The sequence below is a fragment of the Serinus canaria genome, chromosome 3, assembly GCF_022539315.1.
Source record: "Serinus canaria isolate serCan28SL12 chromosome 3, serCan2020, whole genome shotgun sequence".
Classification (NCBI taxonomy): Eukaryota; Metazoa; Chordata; class Aves; order Passeriformes; family Fringillidae; genus Serinus; species Serinus canaria.
In genome coordinates, this window is record NC_066316.1 from 8,443,980 (window position 1) to 8,469,338 (window position 25,359).

General features: G+C 40.0%; 1 protein-coding gene across 3 annotated transcripts in view; it reads right to left on the reverse strand.

The window, feature by feature from the left end:
• Nucleotides 1-23,787, reverse strand: part of CDC42BPA (CDC42 binding protein kinase alpha) — a 180,328-nt gene extending 156,541 nt beyond the window's left edge. For 2 of the 3 annotated variants that reach the window (XM_050971951.1, XM_050971952.1), the window contains exons 1-2: nt 23,615-23,787; nt 22,665-22,889 (exon numbers count right to left, since the gene is read on the reverse strand). In XM_050971951.1, the coding sequence (XP_050827908.1) occupies nt 22,665-22,860 (196 nt within the window). In that variant the 5' untranslated portion in view covers nt 22,861-22,889; nt 23,615-23,787. The remainder of the gene's footprint in view (nt 1-22,664; nt 22,890-23,614) is intronic. The other variant, XM_009096149.4, reaches the window with a different exon arrangement.
• Between the last annotated feature and the right edge of the window lie 1,572 nt (nt 23,788-25,359).

Here is a 25,359-nt window from a genome sequence, read left to right on the forward strand (position 1 = left end):
TTTCATCCATCATAAAGCTAGGGTCACTAACCAGTATACAAGCCTAGAAGCTTTTCACATCCATTTTCAGCATGTCCTCATTTAAAATAGATAAAGTTTAAAAGTCAATTATTGAGCAGAAGGAGGGAAGGAGGATTTTGTGGTTGTTGTTTTATAGTCTATGTCCTTTACTCCCAATGAAAGAAGACTAACTTCTACCACAGCCACTGCAAGCTAATTTTGACTAATTTGTGGGCAAACCAGTAACAGAGTTCACATGCCAAAAATCGTCCCTGAAGGGATTTAAATACAGCTGACATACTTCACAGAAAAACAGGAAATGGTCTGGTAGTTACTTAACACCTATCAGAACTATTCTTTGGTCTCAAATTGGTCACATGAAAAACTCCCTCATAGGCCTGAAAAATAAAAAAATATACCATCCTAAACTTTAAGTTAATTCTGCACCATAAAAACCAGGTAGGAAAAACTATTTATGTCGGGGTAACAGTCAGGAAAAAAGTCTGACAAAGATGCAAATGGTCCTAGAGGTAGTGTGGTTGATTTAATATTTCCTCTGCTGTTGCTGTTTATCAGCAGGACACCCATAAAGGGACACAGAAGATGAAAATGGCTTTGTGCTTAATGACTGCTCACAATAATCAGGTGCTGCTTGAGCCAGGCAGAAGTCAGCCTCTGAGGACTGTGCAGAGCAAAGCAGCCCTCCAGACTACCAGCAGCAGGGACCAGACAGGTGCATTTGAGAGTGTAACTGGATATAACAAACTGATCCAAGCATCAGGAGCTGGGGAAGCCTCGTCTCCAGGACTGCCCTGTGCCTGCAGGCATGGAGGTGACAGTGGAGAAGAGACAGCATTTGGTGACTACCAGCATTGGGTGAATCCCCCCCTCCTTCTCAGAGGAAAGAACAGCAAAGTACACAGAAGGGCACCAGGGACTCAACACCAAACCTTTGTACTGGACAGATTTCAGCTCAGTTTGGCAAAGAGAAGCCCATTCATAGCCCTAAAAATTAACTTTCAAACTCTCACTCTTTCAGGCTGAAAGGAACGATGATAAACTTTAATCTTAATATGTAATGACTTAAGACCTAAAGGTTCAAAGTTGATTCCACAACAGATAAACAATTTTCAATTAAAACTGCAAGGCATGATAAGGAGAGAGAGGGAGAGAAAAAAAAATTCAGTTGCTTGAATTAGTAGGATAAATTTTTTTTACAATTCTACATCCAATAACAATTCTAGTTTTGCTGCACTGTGAGCCAAGAAACTGTGGGGAATGCAGATAATTTAACACCAGGTAATTCAGTGCTAGTTGTCTTGACCTACACTCTTCTACCTGCCTAATTATAAATTTACGAAGGGATCGTTGATCCAAGGTAACAAAACCAACTTTAATCTGGATTCCTGAGCACTCCTTACCATTTTCACCTACAAAGGAGCATTGGGGGCCTGTGTGGAGGGGACAGGAGTGGGGGCACCTGAGGGGAAGAGGGCAACAGAGGGGCAAAACACAAATTCAGAGAGAAGTGAGCAAAAAAGAAAGAGAGAAACAGCCCTTCCAGCATCTGTGTCAGGGAAGAGAGAAAGGAGGAGGTGCTGGGATTGCCCTGCAGCCATGAGGAACAGACCACCATGAGCCCTTTCTAACAGATGCAGTAAATAGAAGAGAATTGAAATAAAGGCTTTGCCATATTGCAGTGTAAAAACATGCACCCATCACAATATGCAAACAGGATTTGTGAAAGAAAGCCCTGCCATTTGGTGTCTTTATTGACCTTAACATTAGCTTTGATTTAGAAAATAAGGTCAGTGGGCAGGCACTTCTGTTTCCTTTACATTAGGCTCATCAAACATCACACCACCACCAAAAAACCCCCCTCTTTTCCCTCTTTGGAAATAGCCATTCATTCAATATTATCTATTGCTGCTGTGGGCCAGGCTTCCAAAACCAAAGACATCCATTAAAATGAGCCCAAGTGAGTGAAACCTAAAACATTTAATTACTTCCTATCTGGACCCCCACCATCAAATTCCACTTGGCTGCAGTCTGTTTATGGAAAGCTGTGCCTCCAGCATCCCATTTGCAATGCAAGAATAACTCCAGAAACCAAATTAAGCATGGCCATGCCTTCCTGAAAAGGAAACTGATCAGGAACATGGAGCATTTGGAGTTAAATTTCACCACTATGAAACAGCTTTTCTGAACTAAAAATAGTAAATATTTTTTAGCATTCCGACATCTTTCTCTAGTTTTTTATCCAGAATTCAATTTCCAATACCAAAATATATTCATAAATGATCCGTATCATTTTAATTCACAAAAGTTCTTTAAAGTATTTTTGATTGCAATCCTTTAGAAATAATGAAACAAGAAAACATATAAGAAAACCCAGGTTTGTCTTAAATGTGCATCTGTATTTTAAAAGTGTGAAAATCCCATTTTACCTGAATGAACAGCAGATTAGCAGCCATTACTATATAAAGTCCTATTTAATAACATCTATTTTTCATATTTAAGCACTTCATTTTTATATTGGACCATGCTTTGTTCTCACACAGCTATCCATCTAGCTGTACATGCCCAAAAGATTTCTAAATAAAAACCATTTAAAAATCAATTTCTTCAACTGTTTCATTAGAAAGTGGCTACACATAACAGAAAAGCCATCTGTCTTCTGTTAGAGCAGCTAGAAAACAGCAATTTATCTTGGAAACAATTAAAAAATGTTCCATTTAATTAACAATCTTTGCATGATACTGCAGTCATCTCTGACAGATATGCAGAGTGACTTGTAAATATTATGAATTAGGCAATGACTCAGTACTTGTTAAGCCCTGAAGTTCCATATAAGCCTAGTGAAGTAACTGCCTTTTGCATGTAGACCAGAGCTGGGATAAATTCCAACCAAAACCACACATCACCTCTTCTCTACCATACGGCAATTGACATTTCCATTATTTTTCAAAAACTTTGTACCTTTAGCATTTGAAATAATCAAATTTCATAGGTGCTCCATAAAACAGTATTTTGTTTATAAAATATCAACATGGACATTGCTACAACTGCATGAGATCAACAGTGAAGATAGTACAGAAGAAAGGCTGCAATTTGCCCTTACTCAGGAGAAGTCAAAAATTAGGTGAATACCTCAGACAGCTCTTTGACAACAGCAAAGCATGATCAGGAAGATTTTGCTTTTGTTTTTAAGAATAGAAATTTTCAACTTGAAGGATTCTTTTCAGTACAAGCTTTTCTGTTTCCCCACAAACAGAAATGAGTTTGGAAGCTCAGGATAGTTACAAACATTGACTTCATCTGCATCCATCACATGACACAGACCATCCTCTAAAAGATGTGCCAAGACATTTGAACCATTTCAGATTCCTTTTGGATTTTGTCCCTGTTCCACATCTCATATATTGGCTAGAAATGGGCTCACAGGCAGAAAAAACCCACACCAAAACCAAAACACAAAACATAGATAGTTTAAAGACCTTTACTCAGGGTGGCAAGCATGGGTGAATTTGTAGGTTAGATCCTTTTCACAGAACTAAGGAGGCAGCAACAATGCACAGCAATTCTTATAAACCTCTGATTAAAAGACAGCTTTGGTGCATGCTAAAATAATCAGCTCTGATGCACAATACAGGCCTAGTCCTTCCATTTGCATCTCATTTAATTCCCCCATGGAAATGGGGTACAGAGGCCATGACCTGGCCTCCCACTGTTTTCTCTGAGCATCACTCACTGGTAACTCCACAAATTCCCTGGTTGCAAAGATCCTTTGCACCTCCGACAGAGAAAGGTAAGACAGAGATCCAGGTTAAATTCTTAAGGGTTTTTTTTTCTTTCAATATTACACATTATTTCTTACATAAATTCTCCAAAGCCCATCACATAATACATTTCTGAGACTAAAGAAGTCCAGAAATCCTGAGAAGCACTTACAACTACCACCCACATTCTGCAGCTAAAGAACAGAGATAGTAACTATCAGGAATATGATTAGAATCAAACATGGGCACTGATACTGCCACAAAACACTGCAGAAATACAATATATGGCTGTGCCAATTCTTTTCCATATGAGATAACCTTGATATGGAAAAAACTCACCCCTCAAAATTCAAAGACCACCATTGTCCTGTAGAGAATTTCCCTATTACCCTGCAAATCTACTGACTGAATGGAAGTACTGCTTTTCCAGGTTCCAGACTATTTTTTAAGAAAGTAAGAATCATATTCCTTTGCCCACAAAACCTGCCTTGAGTTTCCCTACCTACATCTGCTACAAGATTTGCATCATTCTGCACAAATTAGCCAAGTCCAGTCACCTTTTTGCCACCTTTGTAATTACACCATAATGGCACCTTTATAATTACACCTGGGACAGCACTACCTCCACACTGAATACAAACAGACTGCCAGGAACTTCACAGAGGGAGTATCCAACACCAGCATTAAGGCTCTATCTTTTTTTAAAGTGCTTAAAAGAGAGGTTTTACCCAAAGAGATCTCAAATCTAGTGCAAGGTGTGGGATGTGCTAGGTTCCAAGCTTAGGGTCTGAAAAAGACAACAGTAATGACTCATCAGGGGCTAAGAAAACTTCAAATAAGACACGGTGCTGATTAAAAACATCATGGGAACACTATTTAAAGCATAACCTGTATCCTGTTGGTTTCTTTTCTTCAAAGAGCATGGAGGTAGGGATTAAGGATTTGGACATTATTGAAGGTATTCTTTCTGTTACCTCTGTTGAAGGCTTTCTTTTTCTATTGTGTACTCTGTGAATCTGAGCAAGTGCATCCACCAAGACAAGAAAAAGGGCTCAAAATGCCCACATCTCTGTCTAAAGGAAAGGTTTTCCTATGCCACATACAAAGCACAATGACAGTGGTGCACCTTTAAATATATGAATAACTGAAAAGAAGCTTGCTTTGTTTTTGTTCTGTAGCAGCTAGATTTTAAAAGAGGAAAGAACAAAAAGCAAAACTTTGGATTTTGGGAAGACAATTGGTGTTATGCTGCTTCTTAATTTAACATTTGGAAAAGTATGCTCCTACTACAAAGCCAACCACAGGAGAAAGAAAACATAGTGCTCTTTTCCCAAAAATGGTGAAGAAGAAGCAATACAGAATGTCCTTTATCTCAGAGCCTGGATGCTGTGGTCTAGCCACAATTGACTGGAACTGGAACTGAAACACTGCCTTCCTTCCCTACTGGCTGAGGTACATTTAAACACTGGAACATGGTGCAGCTGTAGCTTCCCTGCAATAACCCAAATGAACAAGAAAACAAAATACTTTCAACTATGGCTTTAGAGTCACCTTTGAGTGTTCAAGCCACAACAGCATCAACCCCAAACCTTGGATGAGGCAAACTGACAGGTGCACTGTGCAAAAGCTGAACTGTGCTCCCTTAAAGGCTGAGAAAGCACATGCCAGAAAGCCTCTAATTCAGGCAGACAGGATCCCTCTCTGGATGCCTTTAAATACATTTACACACTCTCACTGAATCTACAGGAATCCTGAACATGTGCTCCAAAGCACTGTTACTTCTTTAACACACAGACAATCTTATTTTAAGCACAGCACGCCCCCTCCTTAGCTTTCTACAAACCATAGTGACACTGAGACGAAGCCAAATGCAACTTGTCACCACTTCTTTTATATAGATTTTTCCCTTTCCACATCTACCAGTAGCTCCATCACACCTCATTTTAATTCAGAAAAATTCTACTCATCTCTTCCAAAACACAAGCTGCCTTCCAAAACAGCATCAACTATCTTCAGATCAACCACAGCTGCAACAATAAATGAAGTAAATATACACCCTGTGTAATGTGCAGTTAACAGAACATTCTGTTAAAAAGGGAACTAAAAGACAATTCAGTGGAATGAAACTGGCACTGGACAAATGTGTGTCAAAGAAAAAAAAAAAAAAACAACAAGAATGGGCTAAGATCTCAATGCTGAAGGAGATTTCAGTTTGGGCTGGTGACAAACTGGAGGGCACAGACAAATGATGAGTCTGCAACTCTTCCAATACACAGATAAGATATATTCAGGTGGTTCCTGAAAACAGTCCATCTAATTCATTGTGCAACAAGACTTGTGACTTCTCACAAAAACTGTTAAATGTATTCTATGGCAAGATCCTAAATGCACTGCCTTTCAAAAAAACCCTTGAAAAGCAGTGATCTTATGGCCCTTACAAGAACAGGAACTGGCACATGATAATTTAAGGGAAAAGTAAGGCATCCAATCTTAGCTGGTAATTTTAGAAATCCATATATGAACTTAATAGAGCACATAGCATTATATAGAGCTTTAGAGTTTAAAACAGAGGTCCAGCTGATTTCAGTGACAGCTGAGAGTTCTCAGTATCTCTTCATATCAAACCACAGGAAGTCAACTAACTAATCTATATGGTGATGAATGCACAACACTGGTTACATACAAAATATGTGGTTAATATCCAGCATTATGTGAAAAAAAAAACAAAAACTCTATAGCAGCCAGCAAGAGAATAAAATTCTCCATAGCATCATTCAATTCCCTTGTAAAAAAAGCCCAAACATTTTCCTTTCCAGCAAACCACAAATTCATCCACTAAGTAACTGCTTACTTTGACAGCTTAGTCCCCAACAAAATACGAATTAGTTTCCAGAGCCCTACTGTCCTATGGGATATGCAAAACAGGTCACAGGGGGAAAACAGGCAGAGAAAACACCACCATCATACAGCTACAGCTATTTTGGGTAAAACTATAAATGATACTCACACATCTTTTGTTTCAGACTAGGAGGAACTCCCTGAGTTTTCAAGCAAACCCAGAATTGGCTCAAGCATTAGGCAGCCAAATTACTTTATAGATACACAAAGAACATCATGTAAATTTCTTGGTAACACTAACACTGCCATTCCTTGCTACGTTCTTACACCATTAAAATCTGGTGTTGCACTTCTGGGAAAGAGATAAATAAAAATCTCCTGTCCACTCAACAAGGTACAGTTAAACAATACATCTTCTTCACTTCTTAAGTCAGTTTTGCTGCAACTGCAGACATACTTCACCCAACAATCAGTTCACTCCCTGCAGGCGTGCAGATGTCAAACTGTGGAGCTGCACCATAAATCTTTATCAGTGAAATAGCACAAAAAATACTCAACATCCAGTGAGTGTGGAAGGATTGGAAGCCTCAGCAGACACAAAATAAAAAAGCAGAACATAGTCATTACTTAGGCCTTGCATTTCTAAATGACCAGTAGGACTGGCTTCTGATCCTGACAGAGATGCCGGAGATCAAGACATTCACTGGGCAGTGAACGTCTTTGTATGGCACAAACTCCTCAAATTCAGGGGAAACAGTATCCCAGCCTACACAGCTCAAAGATACTCTTTATACACTGCTCAACTCACACTGAATGTACAACAGACCTGGAATAATTCTAAGAATTAGATAAGCAAGATTTGGTCCCACCTGTCCTATCATGAAGTTGAAACCACTCAAAAGAAGATACCTATCTCAAAGGCTTTAGGGTTTGTGGTTAGCTCAGGACAAAATGCTAAGTTTTAAGGATGAGTCAGAACTCTCAGCAAACGTGGGAATGCAGCTCTGAACCACCATTTATTTGTTCTGTGCTTGTGCAGGAGCTAAGCAGAGGCCAGCGCCCTCAATACGACCAGAAGGTCAGTGCTCCGCAGAACCACTGCAATGGCAACACAGCAACATCTCTCTTCATGGTTAAGCTTCCTTCCTGGAGCTATCAGGCTTGAAAGAAAAAGGAAATAAAAATAATCACATTGACTTCTCTTCTGTTTGTCTTTCTCCCAACACTGTAAGCAACATTAAAAAAAAATAATAATGCATTACTTCAAGTTTCGAATCCTAACTTCTCTTCTCAGCTAATAAATTCCAAAATTATACACCCTATGCAGTTAATGAAATCACAAGAAAGAAACATGCCTCTTCTTCTCTAGTGCAATCATCTGCAGTAACATTTTTGAGGAATTAAACCAACCCACAGGAAAATTATTATCATGCTTGGTGCAGAAAAGTACCTTAAAACAAAGATGTTGACTGCGCTAACAAAGTCTTGGAGATTTTTGTGTGTGGCCATTCAGTCACAGCCACCAGTTAAAGGCACATGCAAGAAGGGAAAAGCATTCAAAGGGATGAGTAAAGGAATAACTCTCCATTTAATGTGCAGCTCACCTACTACAGTATTGAGCTCACAAAATGGAAGTGACTTACTATACTAACCTACAAAAATAAAGCTTCCTCTGTTACAAGGAATTGAGAAGAAAAGGAGAAAAATACTCAAAAACCTCCAGGAGAACATTAAATTCTTCTTAGCAGTTTGGGATTTAACTCAAGAAATCACCAAGTAACTTGCTCTATATTCTTCTTTAATATAGTTGAGAGAAGTAGAGACATTCATCAACAGAATCATATAATGAATAAAAACATTCAGCAGGAGGTGGGCTAACTAAATTATTTACAAGCAGGAAAACCACAAGTGAGCTACTGCAGCTTTCCAGAACAAATACTGATGTAGGATCTGGTTCTGCACTACCTTGCACTTCATTCAGATGTCACTGTTCCACAGAAATAAACAAAACAAAACCAATCTGAAAACCCACTACTGTTGTGTCTTTGATTTTACACAGGTGTGAATGACTGCCCATTATTTCAGATGTCATGTGGTCAGGCTGAAGTCTAATATTTTGTTAATAATTTTTTTCAAGACAGTTCCCTTTAAGCAATCAATGAATTCATTAAAAGTTACTCTTTTCTATCCTTGTGCTAATGAAGCCAAGACTGGACTAAAACCCCAAATTCCACTGCCCACAGACTAGTAAGAAAACAAACTCATTTTAGCAATCCCACCACGTCAGAGCACCAATTCACTGGTGACCCTCCACACCTGTAAAAGAAAGGAGGCAAGTTTCTGAAGTCCTGCTGTACCAATTCAAGAGTAAGAACCCTAAATCACTGTCACATTTAATATTTCAGGAATATTAAATGTGCAACAGCAGGGCAGAGAAATAGTTATTCCTTCCCCTCATCCAAAAGTATGCACAGGAGCTGACTATGGCAGAAGGCCATGGAAGGCAAACTCCAACCCTTGCCATACTTTCTCTGAAGAACTCTGACAGACTCAATGCCAACTCCAATTCCACTATTCCTGGTATATCATAAATAGCTACCTTGGGACACTTCAAGAACTTTTGCCATTTGAACCTGGCAGAGCAAAAAGACAAATTACAGCAATTCGTACAAAATGTTTCTGCTCGAATGAAACACAAAGTAAATGCAAATTATAATGAGGCAGCAAAATCACTCAGAAATATCCTTATTAAACAAACTACCCCATAAATAACTTCTGATGCAAAGCATCATGTACTACATAAATTACAGGGTGCCTCGTAAAGAGTTGCTATCTGCAAAGTAATAGCTCATGAATAGTTCTTGAATTTTTCTTTTGCAGTACTATACAAAAAAGAAAAATTCCACATTTCTCCTCTGGTGTGTCATGACTAAGTTGCTGTAAAAACAGACTGACTACTAACCAACCTCTGGGCACCCTACAGAATGTGCTCAGAAGCTCTTAAGCAGTAAATACCAAAACAAAGTTACTGAAAAATGCAGAGTATCCATCCTTGATGGAAAGCTGACTTTTACTTTGCACACTTGCTTTAAAATCGACTCCTCACAGGGCACTTCATAGTGCCACTGGAAACAGACAGGAAGCAGATACTCAGAAGCACCAGGCAGAAAAAAAGGAGGGGTAGGAAGAGGGAATTTCCTGATCCACAGAAGTGACAGTATTATGAAACTGCCTACCTATACTGTATTTTTCACCTTAATTGATGATTAAGTGCAAGGTTTTAAGAGACCTTCCCTCAACCTTCAATTAGAACTTTTCTGAGCAATATCTATGCAGCTTTCCAGGAGGTAATTCCCAGCATTAATTGGAGATAATAATCAAAGAGTTTCTGGTTATCTCTGTTGACATAATATTTGACTTCCTGAAAGCATACAAAGTTTAATGGTTTAAGTTTCCAGTGTAGCAATGATGTGAATTTTGCAGCCTGACAGTTACTTGCTCCAACAGCACAACCATCAGTATTCCTCAAAGTCCACTCAAGCTAAATCCCAACACACAGCAGGAGACACTGCAAACCTATCCCATAAATAGGAAATATGAGACAAGATTTAATGTATTCATTTCAACTTCTGTAAGACATTAAGACACTCCAGGAAAACTCCTCTGAAATGCCAGTGGCATGCATACCACAGGCATATCACATGCATATCATCATCTGCAGGAAAGATTTTGAAAAGGTGAGGTACAAACAAACCACCACATGAGTTACAAGAAGATTAACTTTTATGGAGGTCCAAGTTCAACACACATAAACAGTTGCACAAAACACAATTCTGGCAAGCATCCACCTGACCACTGCAGTAAAGAGCACTTCCCTTCTGAGAAATAAAACAATTGCTGCTGGTTAAAGTTGTACAATGCTGAAGGTACAGGAGAAGGAGGAAAGAGGACATCACAGCAACAAGATCACAGAAATAAGATTAGAAAGGGTACCCAAACAGTATGCTGGAAATTTAAGCAAATAAATAAAGCCCTTAAACACACAGAAGTTACAAGCCACCCACACCTTCAGGAATTTCCACAACAAACATTTCAAAAAACTTTGAAGAAAAACAAATTAAATTGGAAGGAACACAAACATAAACCTGGATCCTAGAAACTGCTTTTCCACTGAATTTTTAAATCGCCTTCACAAATCACAGCTGTGCCTCCATTTCTTTGCAGAGATATTTCATATGCTAATGACCACATACTCTTCTCATACAGGTTTTCAAGGCAATATATGCAAGTACCCAATATTACTGTAAATTATTTTCTCACCAGGAAAGTAATTGAAAGGAAAAAAAGTATATTTACAAGCCTCACAACCAGGAAATATACACACATTTTAAAAGCATACTATAAAAAAGTGAAGCAAAATAATGAAAATATTCTCTCTTGACATCTAGAAAAAGCTACAGTAATTGAAGCATAATTTTAAATACTTAACCAGTTAATGCCCTCAAATAGTTTGGCTTTCTTTAGAAGCTCAGCAGCAAATATGAATTGCTTTGGTATCATGAGGACATCAGAGAATTAATATCATGCTTATCTCCATCAACTGAGAGCAGAATTAAGTTTAGAAATGCCTTTTTCTTTTTATCCGACAGACATGACAATTTTGGCTCACAGCTATTAAAGTCAATGCCTCCCATGTGATGAATCCATCCCCATTCAGATGTCTAAACTTTCTCAAATCTTGACACACCACCTGGGAAATGGCCTTTCAGAGGAGAGGCTGTTTTTCTCTCAAAGAGAAAAAAGTAGCAGGGAAAATAGCACCTAGGTCTTTAAGTGCCTGGCGTAGAAAAATATGGTATGAGACAGACACTAAGGCAAAGCGAGAGAAGAGAATCTGGGCTTATTTGTCAAGGCTTATGTTTAAATTGTGAGTCTGAAAATGTCACCCAACAGCACATTTATAGACTTCAAATATTCCTGTCTGATGGGAATACTCTAAGAAGGGACATCAGGAAGTAGCAGGGCAGCTCTTCTGCACTGTGTTTCACAAACACACACACACACACAAGACCCCAAGCCCCTGTGCTAAGTTATTATGCTTAATTCAAACATGCAGTTTGACCCTGCTTCTCTTGAAGGTAATGAAAATTCTGCCACAAGCTTTTAGGAGGGTGTGGGTGGTTGGGGGTTGTGTTATTAAAAACAATTATCAGCATACCAAGAAGAAATCCTTGTAGCTTTGCCAAAATTACTTAATTTACCATCTTCCATCTCCTGCAAATTTCCTCTGACGCTTCCCATTGGAAATGGATTTGTATCCCTGATGCTGGAATCATGCTAGGAATGACCTTTGCACCCTGTCACTGTATGACTTCACATGCCAGGGACAGGGAACACAGAGCTGGAGAAGGTGTGTCTGAGAGAAACTGAAAATCTAAACTAAGAGCAGGAACAAATGATAGCCTAACATTAGCAAAAGTGCCATGCAAATCTAGCAGTCAAAGCTTTCCTTACTGCTTTAAGAATCAGTGGGATAACATCAAAACTACTAAAGAAAATACTTGCCCCAAACATGTGAACTAACTGGATCCAACCTCATCTGACAGTGACATATTAGAGAAAACTGTTTGCTTAAACTGGAAAGCAGGAAAAAAAAAATATATATAAACTAAACCCTCTCTGAAGTGAAAGAAACAAGACAAGAAACTTCCTTTTAGAGACAGAATTATATATTCTTAATACCTAGGTTTTAAAGCGTAAAATTTCATTTTGCTGATCATGACCTGTCATCAGTAAGAATTATCAATAAACATTCTACTTCCTAATTAAGGTAGATTGAGGAAAAAAATGTCACAAGGTCACACAAAATAAAATTATAAAAGTTTTGAATAATCATATGACACTTTGATGTGAACAAAAGATTTTAGTGCCACAAATCCAGCCTGGTTAAGAGCTGAATGCATTGAGGCTTTAGAACAAATCAATGGCCAGCAACACATGAGGCAGAAACTTTTGTAATTATAACTATGATCATACACATGGTTAAATACATTTACTGACAACATGAACTACATGATCAAGACAAAGCAAAAACTCTTTAGAGAGGTTTGTTTCCTTATCAAGGAAACTTAATGTTGAGATTAAAGCAAATCTTCACGTACCAATATCAAAACTTCATTGGACAAGAGTCCCTCCTATTGGTAGGGCCAAGGACCACAAAGTGAACGTAATATTGTAAGTAAGTAATACAATTTCCATTAAATGATCTTAGCTTTGGAACAGAAGAATGTAAAATATTCAAGACTAGAATAGATACTCAACAAATCATCAACTCCTTGCCCCAGCTGCACACTTTTTTCTCCCCCAGAAAGTTTAAGCACTTAAAGGCTACTACTGATAAGATCAGGTGATATCTCTGTTAAATCAGCCAGGAAAAGACTTTTCAGGCATGACCATGAGCACTGCAGTATATACTCAGCAGGGTAACTGCACAAATAGTCACTTAAGTACCTAAGAAGCTGCACCACCCAAAGCAACTGGTTACCAGATCACCTTCTCTGAAGTCAGTGTTACTCAAGGATAAAGTTAATCAAAAAAATAACAAGTTAATGAAATAATTCCCACCAGCTGTGGTAATACACATTGTATACCATTTTCTCTTGGTAACCCTATCTCTAAATAGTGTTTGCATTTTCAGTGTGTGGGTCATCAGCAATGGAGATATTGTCATCACTTATTTTCAGAAAAACCAGTAACATATAAGGGCATAAACTGTACATATTTTTAGCCAGCCTGCTTATATCCAGAAAAACCCACTTGACTAATTTAATTTCAAAAATTAAATTATGACTTTTATAAAGATACAGAAATTTAGAAGTACATATTTTGTTACCCAGAAGTGGCTGCTAGCTGTGAAGGTGAAAATAGTTAATACTGGAGGTGGGGTGACACTACAGCAAAATGATAATGGTCTTCTCTGTAAATTTCTGTTTGCATAGGAAGCAGCTTCTATCATTTCCTCTAACATATCGGTTCAGAGAGAAAACAAGCCTCTTTTGTGTCAGTCCATATCAAAATTATAAAAGGATCTTTTTAAATAATCACAAAATAGTACATCATGTGTTTTCTAGAAGTTGGGGGAAATAGAAGGAAACTATTCCAAGTGTGTTAACATAAGAATCCTTGTCTTTCAGTTACAAAGTATACAACGAAAACAGTGTGAAGACACTGAGTGATACTATGCCAAATACCACAGAACACACAAGACCAACACTTTCTTTTTGAAGGAAATTACCATCACCAAACCCAGACACTTATTTTGAAGATCCCTCTTCACGGTTAGAGACCTTCTCATTGCAAAAGGGGAAGTTTTGGAAACTGTTATGGAAAAAAATGAGGCTCACTGAATTTCTACACCAAATAGCTACCAGACGAAGCTGGTAGCCTCAAAATTTGTTTCAAAACTGTAGCTCCCTTGTATGCTGGAGGGAATCTTTGAGGCAACCAGCCTGGAGCACAGGAGTTGTGGTAGGTGGAGCCACAGAAGCCTGGGCTGTCACAATCCTGGCCTCTTTCTTTTGTAGAAACACTTGCAGATCTCCACAGAACCATACTGATAGATTTCAACGTGCTCTTGCAGCTTGCTTGTTAACTGGATTGTGTCCCTCTGCCCACGCAAGCCCCAGCAAAACAAAGTTCAGTGGATTTAGCCAGCCTTAAGACACCTTCAACTCAGCCCCCACCCAAGATAAAACCAGTGAGTTGCAATCAAAATGTGACTTCTATTTCCTCCTTCTCCTCTTGTTACTATGTGTCCTGCAAAACAGTCAGACAACACAGTGCTTTATTGACAAAAGGCAGCGTGGTAAAGGTGAAAGAACTTTAATGAGCACCAACAGGAAATACCTTGGGACCGTGGTGTCCCCACAGCACAAATGACATTTTCTTAAACCACTGGGCAGACAAAAGTAATTGCAACCCTTCCTATCACTTCATTATTTTAGTTTCAGGTATTAAAATGACAAAGCTATACTCCCACTTAAGTTTCATACTTTTTAGACGACAGGAGTAAAACAGATCACAAGTTCTTTACTCACAGCCAGAACAAACAGCCCGAGGCTCCAGTTCTACAAAAGCTAACAAGGCAAAATGATTAATCATAGTAAATCAATTGATCCAATAAGAAATGTACAGGGTGTTTATGGGAAAACACTACATAGATGCACCTATGGGTAAGGCCTGTGTGTATTTCTTCACTTTTTGCTACCATTCTCCACACACAATCTCTATATTATGAATCTGGCCAAGAAAATCATGAAATCTTGGGAATGACTAGGGAAAAACAAAGAAAAAAATACCAATCCAAATCCACAAAACCAAGATTCTGGCCATGGGAAAAATCAGACTGACACATGGATATCCACATCATATTAGAAATAAAAACTGAGATTTCGATGGGATGAAAAGCAAGAGAATGGAAGCAAGGAAGAAATGCACGAGGCCTCAGTTGAGAAGGTAAATTTCTTTGGAATAACACTGTCCATGGAAAATCTCAGAGAAAGGAAAGGAAGAAGGAGTCAGAAATGGAGACCTGCAGGCCCTTCACCACATCCTCCTCCAAGCCTCAAACTCTGAGACTGAAAGGAAATGAAACAAAAGACCAACGAAACATTGCTGTTCTAATCCCACAACATTTGAAGGAAATGCAATTTTTTTAATTAACATCTACAAATGCTTTTTCCTCTCCCATTTGGAATGGCACACTAAACTCACTTTTTATTTCTACAAAAAAATTACTGTACATTTCCACTAAACTGCTGAACAAAAGATATCTTTCCCCTCAAAATGGCACACAAAAATACCACAGTTCATAACATCTACAAGGTCCCTATGATAAGCTTTTCAAAAAAGTTACCAAGAGAAGGTGCACTAAGAAGCTGATCCCTGAGAATAAAAGAATATAATAATCTGCAATATTGTGTAAGAAAACTAATTTAAATCAAACTGGAAGTCTGGATACGGATAAGGAAGAATTATGAAACACAAAGTCATAGGAGTCTGGATATACCTCATGTGGATTTTATCCATGGTGACCACTGGTAAACCTAATTAGGCTGTATTACTAGAAATAAAGCAAACTGACCTGTCTGAATAGAAGATTTTTGCAGTTATTATTAAGCCTAATGTCATGTTTAAACTATTTGAAATAAAAATCTTGTCGTTAACAAAAGACTGCACATGACTGACCTAAATCACTTGCATTTTTTAAAGATTTTGGTCCACATTAGAGGCATTCCCAAGCTTAATGAGGATTTTAGAAAAATAACGTGTTGAGGTAAGTTAGACCAGAGTAGAACAAAATATTCCAGTTGTTCAGCCAGAAAAAGAAAATCAAATTAAACAAGTACAAATGCTTATGGAAGGAATGCTTGCTTTGCCAAAAGATAAAACTTAAAGAGTCTAGAAACTGGCCTTTTCTTTCAGTCATGCCTCAGCTATCCACTGTAGATTTTTTATTCACGTTTTAGAGCTTGGCAGCAGGATCTAATGGCTTCTGGAAGTTTTCTCCACAAATGGAGAATGTAAATTTTTTACAGGATAAAAGCAATTAGAGATGCTAAGAATAGGTTAATATTTTTCAAAGACACATCCAGGATAATTCATTACAGTTCATTTTCAGAAAATAATATGGGGAGAATGATTTTCAGGATAGCAGCCTACACCCACTCTGTATCTAAAAATCCTCTATTTGCAATTTATTCATGAGAAAATTTCAAAACAGCACTGGTCTCTCCAGCCACAGGTATGACTCAGTAGTGAAATTACTGTTATTTGCTGCTGCTATTCAGGATTCAAATACTGATCTCTGGGTGTAGGTAGAGCTTCAAAAAGAAAGGTAGTTTCTACCCATATTTGTAAAAAAAAAAAAAGAATATATATATATATATTCTAAGAATTGAACCATATTGGACTAATTAAGCTCATTGCTTTTGGAGCACAATATCCACACTTCAGTCAACTGTGATATAATAATATGCTGCAGGTTAATAAAAAAAACCTATCAGTAAATCCAGGAGAGAAGGGCCAAAAGACAAGGAAAGAGTTTAATCAGGTACATACACAGCCTCATATCTTGCACAGAGGTTAAAAATTCAAACACACCTTCAGCAGTACATTTTACAGTTACAATCATACCATAAAAAAAACCCTACTGGATTAACCCTTAAACATGAGATGTCCTAGTAACAGGGAATTTATTGTGTTGTCATGAGGTTTATAATGCCCACTGAGCAGACAAACTCATATAATTGTATTTCTCCATTTGTCCCCATTAGACCAAAGCATGCAAGGAATTTCTGTACAGAATAAAGGCATTTCTAAAATTCCTGGAAACTAAGTATTAGTTAGCTTTCTATCTAAGCAAGCCATGCTCCTTTGCAACAAACAGGACATTACTGACAGAAGTCAATCAACCTGAAGACACACACCCCAAATATGCCCCAAAATAGGCAGCCTTGGAGAACTTCCAAACTTCCCCTGCCCAGCAGAACAAAAAGAGCCAAAAAGAACACCCTTTAAACTTATTTCTACTTAAAATTAAGGGTTTTGATTAAAAAACCACTTTGTGTAACAGAAATGTGCAAAGAAACAAACATGTTACGAGGGATTAATGCCTCACTCTACTGGAAACTAATAAAAATCAAGTAGAATTAACTGGATGGTCTCACAGCTCATTTGATCACATCAGAACTGTTGATAAACTTACAGTAATTAGTTTATGGTGTTCAAGGAAAGAATCAAAACTGAAATATATGTGGGGGAAAAAATCACATTTTAAAAAGTATAGACCTTAAACACAGACCTACCTAGTACTAAAGCCTGCATGGGCAACCATTCTTCTACATATTTTCCTGCAAATACTGTTACCTTCCTTTTCAAGTAATTTGGTGTAAAACTGCTTCTGTATAAAAGATGTTTACACAATATTCTGAAACACCGAGATTTGAAGGTCATTTTCTATTTGAGAGCACTGAAGAAACTTCTTTCACCCTAATCAATAAAAAGCATTTAATTGTTGGCTGCAGCCATGTAACAGAAACAACAGATTACATAAAATAAGCAGTAAAGTGCTATTGTAAACAATGTCAGAAATTTATGTGTAAAGAATGCCACAATGTCTTTTGCATTGATGGAGTCCCATCAGTTTATATGGCTCAGATGCAAGCAATGAAACAACTCACATTTAAAATCAGGAATATGCCTAAGCACATTAAATGGCCTTGACAAGCAAGATGCGCCTCCTTTCCCACAAAGAATTGAATAACTGGTTTTGCTTATGTCAGACCAGGATGTATTCCCATTTTTATGACTAGAATAAAAAGAAGTTGATACCTTTAAGAATGTAATTAGGAAAAAAAAAAAAAAAAAAAGTGTTTCTAATGGCTTAGATAGTACTGAGGTTGGAAAGTACTGAGCACCAAAGTCTCCTTAAAAAAACCAAAACAACTAAACTTGAAAAAAGTTGATTGTTAATCCTTTACTGTCTGCTAAGAATAGGACCTAAATGAATGATTGTTTTTTAACAGCTGTTTTAAAAACAAAATATAAGCAACTCATAGCTGAAAATGGCTGTGATTTTGTTCAGGATCTACACAGAGACAAATGACAGAGAAAAGGTGCAGAAGCCTAGAGACAAGATTTTATTTTCTTTTGTAACTAATATATAAAAACAAACCTAGCTCAAAAAGGGGCTTCCCACTTTTTCTTAAGAAAAAACATGAGAGAGATCACCAGAAGGATAACACAGACAACCTCTCCATAACTCTGTCTTGAAAAATTGGTTGTATGGTGACAAAACCATTTTCAATATCCAGAACAGATGCTGCACAACTGAATAAGAGAAGTATGAGACCAATGATGACAGCCTAGTGTATGACCATATCAGCACTGCATAAACACCATGCATTTCAGTTCTACTGCAGATGAAATGAGAACAATTTATTCCATCTTCCAAAATTTTCTTTGGTAGGAAAAAATTTTAAAAAACCAAAACAAACAAGAACAACAATAAACTGAACAAAACCAATCAAACAAAAACTTTACTAGAGGCCACTTTACATTTTTCCAACAGGAGCAGATTTAATCAAGTCACTGACCTCACCATGGTATTGGTGGTGCCCTCCACCTTCCCTCACTTTCCTCACCACACATTTTGAGGTTTATTCTATTATTCTTTCAATGCATCCTAAAGAACATTGTTCTAGTTTCTTTTGAAAAGCAATTCAGAATGGAGCGATAGGAAGGAAAGAAAGTTTTCCCAGAACCAAAACATCTCCAAAAGCTTCTTTTTATCACTCTAGTTCTCTTTCAAGTTCACCTTATCAGCCTTCGTTACCTCCCTTACACTCTTGCGTCAGCGTGGCAACTCACACACAAGTAGAAAAGAAAAAGCAAAGTGCTTGGAATTCTCAACAGCTTTTTCTGGTAAGCTCCAGTTGCTATAATTAGACAAACCCTTTTCTAAATCACAAATACAACTATCAATAGAGATAAAAATGAAAACTAGCATCAAATACACAGAACAAGCCAAATCTAAATGTTCCGGTTTCTTCCTGTTATCTCAAAATGTGCCCTGATTTAACCCTCAGAACACAAATATATTGGCTTTTTCCATAGCTGTGTTAGCATAAAGGATACCTATGTAATATAAACAACAAAATCAAATAATCTTATTAACAAGTCACAAAACTGTATAAGAATAGGGAATGCAATTATGTTTTCACTTAAAGCCAAAGATAGGATTTTAGAAGCAAAGCAGTTTCTGAATCACAAAATAATTAACCTGACACTTCTAAGCAGTCTAATGTCATTTCAAGCAACAAGAAAGACTGAAATTCTACAAAAATTTAAAACTCAACTTCACACTGTAGACATTACTTTGTACAGTTCCTGAGTTAAACTTGCAGTATCAAATCAAAATATGAACAATTAGTTCAGATCTCAGTTCTTTTACCCGGATTCATTTTTTAAATAAGTTATACCTCTAGATTACAAGTTCATGAAGTAGCCTTAAAAGATCTACGTACTAGAACATGAAGCTTCTTAGTTCCCCTAAATATAGCAGCAGTCACATGGCTGTCATTAAGACATTAGCTTTTCCATGGTAGAATACCTCCTAAACCTTTCCCCCAAAAAAGTCATATTGTAGTTCAGTCTTACATGAAACACAGCAGATAACATCTCAGACCCAGAACAGTCTGTATAAAAATACACATCTACAAATGCAACCTCAACTCAAATCCTCCACAAAACCAAACAGTAACACCTCAGAACAACACTGCTGAAAAGCAAGAAAAAAATTTATTTGCTGCTCAACAGGAGTCTGTGATCACTGAACAGTTGTTTATTAGCCTTTTCTTAAAATCAAAAGACTATAAATAAACTTTATTTACTTATAGAAAGAATAATTTATTTCAAAAAAAGGCAGTTTAAGATGACAATCAGTTCTCAGGAGTAAATTTGTACTCTGCACTTTGTACACACACACATCCCAGTTCACTCCAGTTCCCTGACCAGTTCCAATACATTCAGATTGCACTCTCCATAATAATCAAGCCAATCTGTGGATGTTTGGCAGAAACCCACAAAATGCCAGCATCCAACTGACATCCACCAACAAACATACCAGGCCCCAAGTTTCACTCCACTGATGGGAAAAATAAATTAATACACACTATTTTATATGGTACATTCAAATCCAAGAGCGCTTGACATGCAGCAGCTTTCTGAACTCCCTGGTGTAAAATCTGTGCTACTTTTCCTGCTGCTCAAATAAAAAAGCTAAAAAAAACTGAGCTGAAAGCACTTCAACACTGAGTCCTTTAAAGAGGTGTGGGCAGAGTCCATGATTTCTGGCTGCCAGCCTTCCACTTCTGCCACTACTCAGCACATCTCTGACTTTAAGACCACATATGACCTCTTCCTAATCAACCACTTGCATTGTTCCTCCTTCTGGGGAGAGAGATACAAGAGGTCAGGATTATATCAAAGCACAGGTACCCTCAGTAACTCCACTGCACCAGAGCACTGAAGGGTACCCAACCTCTCTGAGAGTTTCATTTTGCCAACTCCCTGATCCCAAGAGGAATGCCAGAGACTGCCAGTTTCACCAGGAGGGCTGGCCCTCGGAGGAGACACTCCTGGGAGTGTTTGCAGGATAAAGACATTATTCACACAGACATTTCCACCAGCAGGTACCAGCCACTGCTGGCTCTTCCATGTCACCTCACAAACCCTCCTGGAAAGCTCCCAGGGCAGAAGCCTGGGAGCAGACAGAGGACCACAGCAACTCAGCCCTTGAAATGGGAGCAACTGGTCTTCTCTGAAGCCTAAGAGTCCTGCTAAGGCACAGCTGGAGCATGAGAGTGGAAAAATAGCAGGAAAAATAGGCCAGCAAGAAACCTTATTCCAGTCCAGCCTTTCCAAAACAGTGTATTATTTCCATCAGCAGATGGGAAAGCTTATTACAGAAATCTTCAGGTACTGTCAGAGCCTTGCAATGATGCATTTACCCATTAAACAACCACCAGTGAAAGCAGCAGCACCCAACACAATGGGTCCTAAACACACTGTTGCTCTGATCATCTAGATATGGTTAACTTGGTTGTTATTATTATTATTTACAGGGTATCAGCTGGCTAGATCCACTGCAGACTACACTAAGTTCCTGCATAAAAAAAATACCCTTGGAGCCATCATATTTTCCCAGTCTTTCAAAGCTTCTGTATGCCAGTGACAGTTTTAGAGGGAAGATTCTTCAGAAGTACTTTTAATTACTATTTCCTCCTTAGCTAGAATGCATTAATTATAGCCTGTTCCTCCAGATAATAAGAAAACAAAAAACAGTGCAATATGAACACTACAAGAAACTTAATTACTGAGTCAGATGTCCTTTAGATGTCAGTATGACTACAGAGAGGAGCAGGAAAATAAAACACACACATATCAGCCTCAAGTTGTTAGATCAGTTATCAAAACAATGTCTTTCCTCAGCAACTTCATTTTGAAGAGCTCAACCACCTAATTAATCAAATGCCTGTTACGTGTTTTAAAAATATGCTTTTTTAAAATAAAGGAGTCCTGCTGATGTATTTATTACAAAGCAAATGTGGTAAATGGTTCTGTATGCAAATACAGAAGTGCAGCATGACTTTGAAGTTTGAAGGTCAGATACAGTAACCATTCTCATCAAAGTTCTGAAGTCAGACTGCATCTTCTGGTTTGCATCTGAGTTTAAGAGGAGGAAGAAAGAGAATTAAAAAGAAAAAAAAAATAGAGTCAACCAGTTCTGTGGCAACTTAACAAGAACTGGCACAATATCATTCACCTGCTTTCCTTTAAAAATCCACTAATACCCTATCTCCCACAAAATGAAAAGTCTGCCAGGGACACACAGATTTTCATTCTGCTTTTCAGCTTTGATTTTCCTGATGAAAAAAAAAAACAATCTACTTAAGTCAGCAACAATTTTATATTAAAGAAGAGAATGTCATCTTCTCCATCTTCACAGATGTTTCAAACACTTATCATTTCAGAAAGCTGAAAGATTTTCTTGTTGATCAACATGTTTTATTTTAAAGCAGCATAGATTCAACTGCAGAAGCAAATCAGAGGATTGTGCATTGATATTTTTGCAGGCATCAGAGAATTTATCTCTCACCATTTCATATTCCCAGCAACTTTAAGACACAAAACTCAACAGCTGGGCCTGAAGGCAAGCAAATATGCAAGGAACACAAAAGTCTGATCCATGTCAAAAAAGAAAAATAGAAAACAAGAAGCATGTTTTACATGCATACCTCAAAGACAAAAAACCAACACAGATTTCTTTTTAGCACCATCACGTTTAAATACAGTGAAACTGACAACACTTCCCAGTAAAACATTGAGTTATAAACAATCCCCTCTCACACATAAATAACAGAGACATTATACAAAGCAGACAGGAACATGGACGGATGTACACAAAATAAACACATTCAAACTTACCCCACTCCAGATACTCAAGGATGTTCTTCTCTCTTCTCAGAGGGGAATTATTACATTCATCATAAAGGCAGATGAGTATATCCAGCAAGGTTTCCACACTGAAGCACTGCCCATTAGTCTGTGTTGGCCCATCCAAAATAAACTGCTCCAACTGCTTCAAACGCACTTCTCCAGACATGGTTGTTTCAGTTTGCATTGGAGTTTCTTTTTTAATGATTATTATTACTTTGTCAGAAAAACAACAACAACAAAAAAAAACTTTTGAGGGTTTTGTTGCTTAAAAAGAAGTCAACAGTATTTTTAACAAGTGTCAAACTGCGACGGTCCTTAATTGCCAGCCCACCTCGGGGTTCCCAGCCTGAAACTAACCCCTTGGAGTTTCAGACACACACATACAGTGTGGGTATCTGTGTATTCATGACATTTAAGAGAAGAAAATAGTTATCCTAAAAAAAATAATTAATAGGCTTAGTAAGAAGTGGGGCAAAACCAGCATTCCAGATGCTTTAACAATAATAATTGCACTCAAATTCAACCGAGACTGCCTGACACCGATTTCACCGTGCGTGCATAGGCACACGCAGTTATATATTTAAGAAGGTCTTCTCCTTCATTCCCAATGCAGATCATGCAGCGCGATCCTGCGAGGAGCCCCGCCGCAGCACCACGGGCTAACAGCCCCTCCGGTTCCGCTTCCCAGGACGAATGGGAAGGGAAAAACAGATGTATTTACGTATTTATATAAGCGAAAGGCAGCAGAAACGAGGGCGCACACCGGCGGGCAGGGAGGGAGCGATGAGGGGCCGCGCAGCCCCGCCGCCCCCCGCCGCCTCCCCCGGCCCCGGCAGCGCCTCCGCGGCCACCGCGGGGTGGGGCGCACCCCCCTCCTCAGGGCGCAGCCACGTCCTGCCCCGGGCAGCCTTTCCCTTCCTCCTCCTCCTCCTCCTTACCGAGTCTCCTTTTAAGGCTTTTCAGTGATTCAAAAAAACTAAAATCTTCATTGTCGCCCCCTTCTCCTCCGCTGCGCCAAGGGGCGGCGGGCGGGACGCACGCCCCGACACACCGGCACAAGCGCTCCGAGCCCTGTCAAATCCTTCCCATGGCTGCGGCGGCGGCGGCGGCGGCGGCGGCTGCTGCTGCGGAGACGGCGCCCTCCTCCTCCTCCTCCTCCACCCGGTGCGCGTCCTGAGGCGGAGGAAAAGCGCCGGCGTCTCCGCTCCGGCCGCACGCTGCGGGCCAGGAGGCCCCAACGACGGCGGCGGTGGCGGCTTCACTCCCGGCGGTGCGATGGTGTCCCGGCTTCGCCCCCCCGGGCAAAGGGCATCCTCGGGCGGTGCGTGTGCGGGGTGTGTGTGTGTGTGCGTGCGCGGGGCGGCGGGGAGGGGTAGCGGCGGCGCCCTCCCTCCCCGGCTCGCTCCCTCCCTCCGCTTCCGCGCCCTCCTCTCCCCCGCCGCTCCCTCCTTCCTTCCCTCCCTCCTTCCTTCCTTCCCTCCCTCCTTCCCTCCCGCGGTCACACGCGGCAACCGCCGCCGCCGAACGCGCTGCAGCCCAACATGGCGGCCGCGGCGGGGGGGAGCCGCCGCCGAGCGCCGCCGCAGCGCGGGGAGCCGAGCCCGAGGCCGCCGCTACTGATGGGATTGAGGGGAGGAGGGGATGCTGCTGCAGCAGGGAATGCAGGGATACGGGCGGACCCGGGGATACGGGAGGGAGAGAGGGCGGGAGTGGGGAGGCCGCAGCGGAGCTCCCCGCAGGTTGTGGCCGCCCGGGCTGGGCTATCCCGGGCGGACCCGCCCGTCCGGCCGGGGATCCCTCCGGGCTTTGCCCCGAGCAGAGGGGAGAGCTCCCCTTCGTTGGCCGGCCCGGTTTCGGTCGCCGCCTCCCCGGCACTAAGGCTTTTGATTAAAAATCCCGGCCTGGTTACGGAGGGCGGGCAGGGGGAGCAGCGCCTGCCTGCTCTTCCAAGGGGATCTGCCGAGCTCCAGGTGCGAGCCGGGACTCCGGCTCCCTCACGCTTCGGGGCCTTAAAAACGTGACAGAAAATGCGTCCGGTTCTGTCCCCGCTGGCGAAGTGCCTCCCTCATCGAGGAGCCCGCCGTGCCACCAGAGCACACGCCAGAGAAACAAGCTCCTTTTGCGGGCATTTCAAACCCATATCGTTTAAGAGAGCTGGAGGATATTATTGTTGATCAACGTGGGTTTTTTTTGTTTTTTTTTTTTTTTAAGGCCGTATAGACTCAACGGCAGAAGCACATCGGAGGATTTTGTGCTGATCTCTTTGCAGGGCCGCCTGTGGGGTGGAAAATGGCAGCTGCCCGCCAGCGCACCGCGGCAGTTCTCCTGGACAGAGGTGTCCGGGATGCTCTGCGGTGCTCGGGGGAGTGAAGGTCACCTCTAAGACAACGTGTTACTTCAGTTCATCCTTCCTCAGAAGCCAGGTGAAAGGGGAGGAAGGCCCCACAGCCCCCAAAGGTCATTGGCTGTAGGTGAACTTCAGCATTCTCCTGAAGCACAGCAAGTCCTGCATCTTCTGGAGCTCAGGGGAAGGAAAAAGTTCAGGCATCTCCTTCCTCAGTTCAGTAACCAACATGACCCTCCACTGGGTTTTGCCATACCAAGCATCTATATAACACTTTTTGTTTTTAAACTGGCCTTTTTACCAGCTGATATAAAACATCAACAGTCTTACACACCCAGT